General features: G+C 35.2%; 2 protein-coding genes and 1 long non-coding RNA gene across 4 annotated transcripts; 2 read left to right on the forward strand and 1 right to left on the reverse strand.

Annotated features, from left to right (window-relative positions):
* Positions 1-726: 726 nt before the first annotated feature.
* On the forward strand, positions 727-4,703 carry LOC132313192 (uncharacterized protein At2g39795, mitochondrial-like). Its single transcript, XM_059811873.1, has 4 exons — positions 727-1,105; positions 3,600-3,934; positions 4,016-4,192; positions 4,271-4,703. The coding sequence occupies exons 1-3, from the start codon at positions 842-844 to the stop codon at positions 4,179-4,181; spliced, it is 765 nt and encodes a 254-aa protein (XP_059667856.1). The 5' UTR covers positions 727-841; the 3' UTR covers positions 4,182-4,192; positions 4,271-4,703.
* Positions 4,704-5,498: 795 nt separating this feature from the next.
* Positions 5,499-6,849, reverse strand: LOC132315056 (uncharacterized). Its single transcript, XR_009483567.1, has 2 exons — positions 6,613-6,849; positions 5,499-5,769 (listed from the first exon to the last, which is right to left on the reverse strand). It is a non-coding gene; the product is annotated as an uncharacterized LOC132315056 (long non-coding RNA).
* A 415-nt stretch (positions 6,850-7,264) lies between these two features.
* On the forward strand, positions 7,265-10,697 carry LOC132313194 (NADPH-dependent aldo-keto reductase, chloroplastic-like). 2 transcript variants are annotated; one of them, XM_059811877.1, is made up of 8 exons: positions 7,265-7,445; positions 7,545-7,697; positions 8,262-8,312; positions 8,592-8,668; positions 8,901-8,988; positions 9,489-9,764; positions 9,884-10,129; positions 10,284-10,697. In XM_059811877.1, exons 2-8 carry the CDS (start codon positions 7,560-7,562, stop codon positions 10,368-10,370), a joined length of 963 nt encoding a protein of 320 aa, XP_059667860.1. In that variant the 5' UTR covers positions 7,265-7,445; positions 7,545-7,559; the 3' UTR covers positions 10,371-10,697. The 2 variants fall into 2 exon arrangements, with proteins under 2 accessions (XP_059667860.1, XP_059667859.1); XM_059811876.1 differs by having other exon boundaries at positions 7,560-7,697; positions 10,284-10,696.
* Positions 10,698-11,627: the final 930 nt, after the last annotated feature.

The raw sequence follows: 11,627 nt of genomic DNA on the forward strand, positions 1-11,627 counted from the left end.
TGGGAAAGAAAAAGGTTTGGTTGGTCTTCAATCTTCGTTTCCTTCCGTTTGTTTGTGCAACAAATTGTACACTGCTGCAAATTTTTTTTGGTAGTACACATACAATAAAAGTAGTAAACAATGTGCACCAACAACACTGCAAATTTTTTTTTTTGTTGATCGGTTCTTGTTTTCAACTCTTTATTCTACGCTCATAAGTAGATAAATGAAAATCTTATAAACAAAGCATGCTGACTCATTTTTCTTTTAATGTGTAATCCTCATTGCCTCGGTGGGTTTTAATCCATTCCTCAATGACAATGAAGTGGATTAGAAATCTGTCATGTTCGCATTGGAAGTTGGTTTTGATATAATAAGTAAATTTTTTATATAATTTAATATGCCTTTTTCAATCTCTCAATTAAGAGGTAGTTGGTATAGAACTCGATTTTTAATTTAACATAATTGGACATACTTTATGTGAAACTTGTGACTTATATTATAGTATAATTGGAAACACCTTATGATTTTTGCTTTTAAGTTTTAAATTAACTCACTGACTGAGATACAAAGAAAATAACTCATGAAAGAATCGTGGTAACTCATAAAAAGAATCCTGATGAAAGAAGATTTTGATTGACAAATAGGTGTGAGGTGTATGAAATATATACAATAAAATCAAACTTCAAAGTTACACCAAATGCAAATAATGAAAGATAAATGAGCTTACAAAATTTCATATTCCAGTAATTTTCTTGTAAAACCCTTTTGACGCCTAAAACTAAAAGAGACCCTGGATTTTGCTCTGAGGGTTTGTTGTTTTTATAAAGGTTCAAAGCTTGTTTCCAAAAACGGAAATACTATGGCGTTGTATTACATGCTTCGCAGAGCATCCTCATGCGTAGTCCCTCTCGCAATCCGCACCGTTGGATCTGCGAGAACTGTCCGAGGCGCCGCTCTTAGCGTAGATAATGGCAAACTCCGTCACGAGCTCTACCAGAAAAGCTTTGTTCCGTCTCTCCACTTCTCTACGGCCATCGATAAGGAACAGAGTTTCGATGAGAGTCTCATTCGAATCATCGACTCTGAAATCGAGTGTGCCGAGGAAGTGGAACAGCACTATCGCGTGAGTTTCTCTAAGCCATCTCTTTTCTTTATTTATTTATTAGTGATTTGTATGATTTTTTTCCTTTGGTTGGTTGGTGAGAAAGCTGAAGAAAATATTGGGAAAGAACAGAAAATTAAGCTTGAAAATTTTAAGAGCTGAATGTTGACTGTTGAGTATTGAAATTGAATGAGATCATCTCCTGCGATGCTATCGTTTTGTGTCTTTCCTGTGCCTAATGCAACAACTTTAAATCAGTAATAATTATGTAAATATGTTAAATTATCAATATTCGTTGTATCTTCGATATAAATGTGTTGCTTAACTGATACATAGTTGTTGCATTTTGGGATGTAGATGTGTTGCATGAGGATGAGTTTACTGTATCCCCTAAACGGGAGGGGATCCAGTGAAATTATAACTGCAAATTCTAAATTGAGAAAGAAAAATATATATATTTAAAAATAAAATTGGAAGTGTTCAGTTATAATGTGGTCACAGGTCACTTAAAATTTTATTTCATTTTGAGTGGAATAATTAATTGAGCTATCAAATAATAATTTCATATATGGATTGTATTCATATTTAATTTCATCTAATGAATGATTTTCTTGCCTTGAGGAAAAAAAAAAAAAAAAAAAATCAAATAATACCTTAGCCTTAGGCTCCATTTGTTGCTGAAGGAGGACAAATGACAAATGAAATGAAAATTTGCATGAGGAGTATGTTTTATAATTTACTTGATTTATTTTTATTTCCAATATTTAGGAGGTTTTGTGTAATTTCATTTTAATTGCATGAGGATTATGTTTTATTGTTTACCTAATTTATTTTTATTTCCAGCATTTAGGAGGTTTTGCATAATTTTTACTTATATTAGTTGAAATGGAAGCTTCAACTTAGCTGAATAATGTTACAATTTCATTTCTCAGCAACCAAAGAGATAATGCATTTCTTAAAGGATTTTCAGTCCTTTTTTTTTTTTTTTTTTTTTGGGAATGAAAGAAAGAAATGGCTTCATTGGTGTTTTGCTTCTTTAGTAGTTTATTACCTCTTGAGATCTTATGAATTATAACCTATTCTTGAGGAACTCTGCCCTGTCTTTCTGCACCCTGAATTTTGTGTACTTCCTCTTTGAAGTTCAATGCAATGATGTATAATGCAAAGCAGTTATGTGGTTGATTAAGGTCTGACTTATTAGAGTTTGGATTTGTACTGCCAAATTCTATTTAATTGCTAGGATTATTCTTCATGGTGCAGATTTTGGTCTTTGTGAAATACTTAGGTGGATGCTAAATTTCTCAAAACCGTGGATGTTGTATGGTTTAGGAATGGATGATGGATACCATCTCAATCAGAAATTCAAACTTGTTCCCAATTTTGGTAACTTAGCGCCCCCATTGAAAGTTCTTAATTTATTTAGCATGTGTGTAACACAACATTAGAACCTTATTATGAGATAATTAGGTTTGTTTATGTTTTTGGTTCCTATTTTACAGCATGCAGCTTGAGCTTTCCACTTCTGAAAGATCGAATTTTCTATCACAATCCTTTTTTTCTTTTCGAGGAGTTGACCTACTGGTTACATAAAAGACTAGAGTAGATTGAGCTACTGGTTCCTATTTTACAGCATGCAGCTTGAGCTTTCCACTTCTGAAAGATCGAATTTTCTATCACAATCCTTTTTGTCTTTTCGAGGAGTTGACCTACTGGTTACATAAAAGACTAGAGTAGATTTATTTTTTTTATTTTTTTCACGTTAGGAACACTAGAGTATATTCAGATTTTTAATATCAAAATTTATCTTCGTCCCCCAGTCCCTTTTATTCCTCAAACCTTATCGAAGCAAATATCTTATCTTATGTTTATTTAGTTTAGTAATTCTGTATGTTATTCAGGAAAAAATTATGTATGTTTGGGGAACTAGTCTTAAATATTATCTGAGTGAAGAATATTTTTTACCAGCTCTCTTAGCTAGGTTGCAGTTTGGATACTATCTTTGAGGGTGTATTTGGGGACAAGGAAACGAATGTCATGTTTGGATATGGACATGGGGCGTTCAAGCCCTAAAATGACATCATCAAAATTAGAAGATGATGATATGGCTATAGATGTGTCTGTGTATGTACCTTCTTTTGTTTTTGGCAGGGGGGATTCGCTATATTAACCACTTATAAATTATCTATGTTCAAGACTCAAGTGCATGTATGAATTGGATGGAAAATAGATATTTAATGATAAATCAGTAACTGGGTTATACGTTCTTTAATAGAAAGGTGTTGTACTGTTTTATTTCTGTACATTCTTTAGGAAAATAAGGGCCACTTTTTGAAATGATTTTCGTACATGAATAGCCTATGGTGCCTTATCAATGTTTGTCTAGCTCACCAATTGTCAAATTTAAGTGTCTAAAATTAAGTGTGTCACAGCATTGAAACATCAACGTAACATTTGTAAACAAGTTGATAATTTGTTAAGCTACTTATGCTTTTCCTCCTGAAATTTCCCCAAATAGGCAGAAGAAATCCCAGACGGATTTCCTTTCATGATCCATGATAACCCTGGAGAAAGTACCATACTACTTAAAAGAGTGTACAAAAATGAAATCATCAAAGTCGAAGTTCACATGCCTGATTTTGGAAATGTAGAGGATTCTGATGACGATAATGGTTATTATGATGGTAAGACTCAACCTTGCATTCCGTTGGTTGTGAGGGTCTCCAAAGGAAGTAGATTGCAATTGGAGTTTGTAATCACTGCTCTTCCAGATGAGATTTCAATTGACAGCTTGTCCCTCAAGGAGCAAGAACGTTATGAAAGTCATCTTGCAAATGAAGGACCTGACTTCTGGTAAGCCTGTCAAATTAATCTTCTATATACATTCATTGTGATCATTTTGTTCATTTTCTGAAATCTGTCTCTTCTGCCAAGGGATTTGAGTGAAAATTTGCAGGAGTCTTTCCAAAAATATCTTGAATTCAGGGGAATTAAAACCAGTACAATCGACTTTTTGTACGAGTACATGATCAGCAAAAACAGTAAGGAGTACTTGCAGTGGCTGAAGAAACTCAGGAAGTTTGTGGATGACTACTTCTAACAGCCTTTTAGGTTTTATTATAAACTTCTATCCCTTTTTTTTTTCCTTCTCCTGATTAGAAGTTTCTGAAATGCTCTTTTTCTGGACAGGTGATTCAAGGATTTTGTTAGGTAGCTATTCAAGAATTTTGAGGCATTTCGACAATTTGAATCTTGCACGAGGAGCAGAACGAAAACTTGGGTTAATTTGTCCATGATCTGAATGGTTTGCTTTAGATTAACTGATCTGTGTACACTTTCTTCATAAGCCTGATGAAGTGGTTGAGTTGAGACTGTCCAATAAGGTTTCATTTGGGGTTTCTTTGGTTTCATTGGGCAGATATGCTCACTTTGGCAACTGTTTCACTGGACAAATTACACAGCAGTTCTAGCTTTCAGATTTGTACTTGAATTTTTTTCCCAGTCTTGTAGTGATTGCTCAATTTATAAATTGGCCACTTCGATTTCTTGAACTTCCCTTGATTCGATTGTGTAATAACCCAGTTGGCAAATCTTTTATATTTCACCCTATATTCAGAAACTATTTCAATCTAGAATATATATATATATATTTGTGATTCTATCGAGGAGCCACTTTGTATAAAGTAGATTGTGTTAGGACTATGATAATCTTTTTGTCCCAACACCAGGTATAAGCGGGATTAGCATTGTGTAATTGCCTTCTTTTCCCCTGAAAGAGAAAATTCAACTACTGCGCCATTTCTATTGAAGTAAACCAGAAATGGTAACCTATATTTTGGTTCACACTCCATTTGGAGGGATGAGATTTTTGTGGCTTTGACTACAAGATATGACGAGTGTTAAGGATAATCGCGGCATTGATTAGACAGGATCCTAATGGATGAGGTTGGATAGTAGTTGCTATTATCGAGGCATTGCTGCTATGACATTGCATTCTATTCATGCCTACAATTTTCCTAGTTTTTTGGTAAATTTGAATTGTTTTCAGAATTGCCCAGCTTCAGTTTGGAATGGTGGTGTTCATAAGCTCTCTGTTGGTCTTACCAGTTTTGATATGGTTGCAGTTGTCCCCTATAGTGGCTCAATGTTTGGGCGATCAGGACAAAGCATGACTTCTCTCTAGTTTACAGGATGCCCATATTATTAGTTCACACATTTACTTTGGAAGTGATTCACCTTTTATGACCTATGTAACGATCCTAAAACTAATGCCAAGAATTTTTTTTTAAAAAAAAAAAAATTCGGCATAACCTCCCCTAAAAAAATGGACCTACCGTAACCTGTTTAAATGCATATTTAACCTATCATGCAACTAATTTCTGAATTCACGGCAACAAAAGATAATGATACAACCTACTAATCTAGACAATGCTTCAAGCTAGGATTATCCTTCCATTCATCAACAAGTTACATATCATCAAGTTCGCATCCCATATGTCATCAAGTATCATAAGTGTATTACATGATCATGGTTCTTCAAAAGAAATTTACATCATTACACCTTTGGAATTTTACAAAAAATGAGGGATGAACAAAGGAGTAGTCTATTACAAAATAACAAGGAAAATGCTCCTCTAGCAACTTTCAAAGTTGAGGTGGATTGTCGTCCACCGGTTCTTTTCCAAGACCTGAAAAAAAATATATATAGATATAGGAGTGAGCATATAGCTCAGCAGAGATACTTAAGACACAAATCTTGTATCCTTGTGAATTCAAACAAAGCATAGGCCAATGGGAGATAGGGATCATACAACGTAGGGGATAAAATACAACATACAATTCAATTCCAATTATAAATAATGCAATACAATGCAATGAAATGCAATGCATATCAATGACACTCCCCATTTTCATTCTCAAAACCATCACTTTCAAACGTTAATACAGCCCGCCCTTTGGTAACTCCGCCGCGACACGAGAGGAGGATTGGCTAGTGTCCCTGACCCTTGGTAACCCCGCAGTGTCATTATGGGGCCCAGCTAGCTCAATCACATTAGGGCGACTCCCTAGTCCCCTCTAGGCTATATTAACCTCCGGCCCGTTGGTAACCCCGCAGCGACCGGGTTTCGCATAAAATCATTTCATCAAAAACACTTTCCCGAAATTTCCCCCTTTTGAAGTAAATCAATTCTTTCCCTTTTCCTGCCCAATGTTAATGCATGAATACCTCAATGACATACACAAGTTCATCATTCCATACTTTATCCAATTTAAGCAACATGGCATAATTCGCAAGAATAATCAAGAAAGTCATAACATGCTTATACATAACAAGTTCTAGCACAATAAACATATATAATCAAGTCCTAAACATGCTTCACATAGAACAATCAACAAATATAGTCACACAACTAACATATATGCATACAGATCAACAATTCTCTAGATTTTAAACAACTAATCAAATTAAACAACAATTAGAGGCAATTAACTCACTAAGGTACAAGATTTCATGAATTAAGGGCCCCTACCTCAAAATTGCACCAAAACCCTAGAAAATGAGTCCTCAAATTCGAGCTCCAAAGAAGACTCGAAACTGGAAATTGATGGTATGGATGTATAGAGCTTGACACGAGCTTTGTTTTGCCTCAAACGGAACCTAATTCCAACAAGAAATGAGTGAGAAATCTAATCTCAAAGTTGAAACCAAAAAAAATAAGAGAAAAATGAGCTTATGGGTTGAGAGAGAGATGCACCAAGAGAGAGAAAGGGAATCAGGAAAATGAGACCAACTTTATGGTCTTGACCCTTTTCTAAAGTGCCTTGTGAGCCCCACTATTAAATTATTTTTCTTTTATTACACTACACACACACACACAATAAATACATAGACATCACAACCTATGATTGGACTGACATTTTGGATCACCTTGCACGAACCATCGTATGATCAAAACATTGTAACCATCTTATGATGAGTTGATGAACAATTGATTGACTTGAATTTAAGGGTACAATTGTTGGTCAAGACAGAGAGACCATAGTAACCATGTGATTTTGTACTTTGTGATTGATATAGTCCATTACCTTAAATTGAACTTTAAATTAGGACCTTTCAAGACACAACAATTAATATAAGCTGCCAATTCTGTTGTTTTCTAACAAAGCCATTTTAAGATCCAAATTCCTTGGCACAAGTCGCGAGAGTAAGACATAGTATCTGTGTGTGTGTATATTTAGAGGGAGGGAGAGAGAGAGGTCAAGGATGAAAAACTCCCAAAGTCCCAACATTTGGACATAAAACGGTCACAAGTAGCGGGTTCTCATGCTATTAAATCGTGATTGGTGGAATTGGTTCTAATAGGTAAAAACCTCTCTCTTTGTGTGATATTAACATAGATAAGCAGAGAATAGGTTATTCGTATTGATTAGCCCTAAATTAACAGCAATGGTATCTGATTAGATTTTGGTCGTGTAGATGACTATGGAAGAAGCAAGCAAGCATGGACCTCTACATTTTGAACTCAATACCGGAGCCAAAATGCCTTCTGTTGGCCTAGGAACGTGGAGAGCTCCTGCCGGTGAGGTCGGTGCCGCTGTCATTGCCGCCGTCAAGGTTCCAATCTTCCATTTAAATCTTGCTTCCCTTTCTCTCTCTGTCTCTCTCTCTATATATATACACACAGGCACATATTTCCACTAACCTAGGTCTCCAACTAAAAAAAATAAGATAATGTGATGCTTGTTGATTCTATGGTGATTTCGAAAATATGTTCCAAATATTACTCATCTCTATGCTATTATAAATCATAATTTGTGTCGTAAAAACATTGAACAAGATTTGTCACTATAAGATCTTTTTTGTCTAAATGATGTGTCATTTGTGTCAATGTGTAACTAAAATCAAATCAGTGCAACTATATATATATATATAATGCTGGTGTCGGACCTCTTAGAGAATTCCATAATCCACCATCGGACACATACTGTCCCCGTCCCACATGCCAATTCCCTAAAAAATTCTTTAAGAATGGCCCCAAGGGATTTGAACTCCCGACCTCCACGATGTGAGCTGATAATTTTTGTCAGGCTATCCCTTAGGATTCAGTGCAACTATTAGAATCATAGAAATTCTCTGTTTTTTTTGACAATTTGGTCACTCAAGTTTCAACTTGTGCAGGCTGGTTACAGACATATTGATTGTGCTCGAGTATATGATAATGAAAAAGAGGTATACTCTCTCTGTTGTTCAAATTCTTTAGTTTGGGGCATTTTTTCATCGACATATAAAATTACACCAAAATTTTAAGTTGTTAAAGGGGATGTAAGTATAAACAATCAAATAATTGTAGAAAGTACACCATTTGAAAAGGTTAAACTGTAACCAAACACCATTTATCTCAATAGATTTCCTTGATTTGAATGTGTAGATGCATCCTTTTCACACTCATAATGCCTCGTAATTGTTAATACATATAGTTATTTTTCACATTGTTTTGAAATTTCGCAGGTAGGAGAGGCTCTGAAGGAACTATTTTCCACTGGGGTAGTGAAGCGTAGCGAGATTTGGATCACATCTAAACTGTGGTATGTTTAAATTATATCTCGTTAATGTTCTTAACCTTTTTACACAGAATGATTTTAAGATTTTGTTCTTGTACTTAATTCTGAATGACGGAATCTAATGTTCGTTCATTAATTTGATTAAATCTTAGCTTACTAGGAACCGACCCATTTCTGGTCAAAGGCAAGCTTAATTTCTGCAAAAGTTTATGCTGCTACTCTTATAACTTCTAACCATTAGGTTATACATTTACAGGTGCAGTGACCATTTGCCTGAGGATGTCTCAAAAGCATTGAGCAAGAGTTTAGAGGACCTGCAACTTGACTATGTTGATCTCTATCTGGTATATTTCTTCACTTTCATATATTCATAAGAACCAAGACTCTACAGTATGTCTGCAAATAGACTCCGCGTAGCCTCGTATTAAAACCTATACAACACACAATAAAGATCATATTTCTAGTTGCAAGAAGCTTAATAAATCATAATATGACACACTTCTATTATAGGGTAGATGCAACAAAAAGGTATTAGATTGGTAGTGGACAATTGTTTGCCCAATGACATTTTCGTAAATATTGGGTGTTTTGCCGAAAAGAGGTTAGCAGCCCCATGACAGCCTGAGGAGGCTCAGGAGTGCTGTAGTATTCGAAGTCAACCCCCGTGACAACAATGTAGATGGCCATAGACCTGACCATCTATTTCAGAATATCAACTTGAATACTTGCTTTAGACAATTACTATGCAGAGAGCAAACAAGATGTTGAATTTTTTATTGTTATGTATATAAGCTGCAAATGCAAATGCTGCGTGAAGTATTTGAAATGAGAGATTGTGTTACAGATACATTGGCCATTTCGAACAAAACCGGGCTCGACTGGGTGGAACCCCGATGTCTTTGCTCCCCCGTGCCTGCCAGAAACATGGGCTGCAATGGAGGGCTTGTATGCATCTGGTCAGGCACGTGCAATCGGGGTAAGCAACTTCTCAACAAAGAAGCTGCAGGACCTCCTAACCTATGCGAAAGTTCCTCCGGCAGTCAATCAGGTGGAATGCCACCCTGTCTGGCAACAACCTGCCCTTCACAACTTGTGCCAATCCACCAGCGTTCATCTATCAGTAATTTCTCATTCCCTGAACATTTTGATCTCTAGCTAGCTGTAGAGTAAAGACTGGGGGCTTCAATGTGTAAACAAAATGAATATATATATTATATATATATATGTGTGTGTGTGCAGGCATATTCTCCTCTGGGATCTCCAGGGACTTGGGTGAAAGGTGAAATCTTGAAGGAACCAATATTGATTGAGATTGCTGAGAAGCTGAGCAAGTCACCAGCACAAGTAGCTCTGAGATGGGGCATTCAAAGTGGTCACAGTGTCCTCCCAAAGAGTGTGAATGAGTCTAGGATCAAGGAAAATTTAAATTTATTTGACTGGTGCATCCCTCCAGACCTCTTCTCAAAATTCTCTGCTATCCACCAGGTAAATATGTATGCCTGCCTCATCATCTACACAAATACGCACTCAGCTGCATGCATCCATATATACACAAAACACATATATAGGTGCGTGTGTATGTATATATGCTGTCATATTTGCCTACTAAGAATACATATCTTTCTGATGTGTGATGCAGCAAAGGCTCCTTCGAGGAAACTGTGCAATTCATGAAAGCCGTAGCCCCTACAAAAGTCTTGAGGAGCTGTGGGATGGTGAAATTTGAGATGATAAAGCTGCTTCCTACTCCATTCACTTTGATCTAATAACAAACTTAGAAGATTCTCCACCATCAAAGTTTTGCCTCTTTAAGAGAATGTTGTCACACATGTGTGCCTTTTTTGAGAATATATATATATATATATATATATTTTTTTTTTGTTAAGTCATTTGTACTCTTATTTCTTCGTCAACCAAACAAGAGAGTGACTTTTTTTTTCCCCTTTTATTGCCATACTTTCTTTGAAACGTAGAGTGGGCAAATTTAAATATACCCAACAGGGATTCGCAGTGTGTGGCATATTTGGGTAGAATAATTAGGGGAAAGCGGATTGATCTCATTATCAATAATTTAATACCCAACACTTGATTTAGAGAGAATTTTCAATATTACAGTTGACTTTCAATATTACAGCTGACTTTCCCAAGACCATGAAAAACTTCAAAAATAATCATATGTTAGTCCAATATTTTAACTTGAGTCGAACAGATTTCTAGTCCAATGATATAATATTTCCATCCTTAAAAGAGAATTAAAGTGTAAATACTTAACCAAAATTTTCGGAAATGGAGCTCTAGCAACCAAATACTCCATTCTATTTAGCAAGGTCTTTGATTGCAAGAAATTTGGCCATGTCACCAATCTTCTTTATTATTTTCTGGTAAATTAGGACTGAGTAACTTGAAAAAAAGAAAAAAAGAAGGATATTTATATTTGAGATATCATACAAATATAAATTAAATCATTTTGATTGAAAAGGATATTTTCAATCTAACATTTTGATTTCTAAATTTAATCATTTTCACAATTTAATAATTAATAATAACACCCTGATTCCCCTATGAAAAAATAATAATAATAACACCCTGATTCTAACATGTGATCAGTAAAATTTGGATTTTTATATACTACAGAGCACGGTTTAAATTAGTCACCCGGTACGAACATATCAAACATATCAAATTTTCACTCTAAAAATTATTTCTATATTGGTGCAATCCTGAAAGAGGGAGGAACAGGACGTAATTATTATTAATAATATTTTTATTGTGGAATGAGAGTGGTCAAACAGATTAGTTACTATTTTAAAAGCAATTTTAGAAATAAAAATGTTAAAGCATCTCCGCGTATACTTGCACAAAAAATTTGAACTCTAATTTTGGCGTGTATACTTGCACAAAAAATTTGAACTCTAATTTTGGACTATTTATCTTTAACTACAGCCATTATTTTATAAAATGTATCTCTCAGTAACAACCTACG

Source organism: Cornus florida, unplaced genomic scaffold (assembly GCF_030987335.1).
Source record: "Cornus florida cultivar Cherokee Brave unplaced genomic scaffold, ASM3098733v1 CherokeeBrave_3.0.0_Hap2_Chr06, whole genome shotgun sequence".
Taxonomy (NCBI): domain Eukaryota; kingdom Viridiplantae; phylum Streptophyta; class Magnoliopsida; order Cornales; family Cornaceae; genus Cornus; species Cornus florida.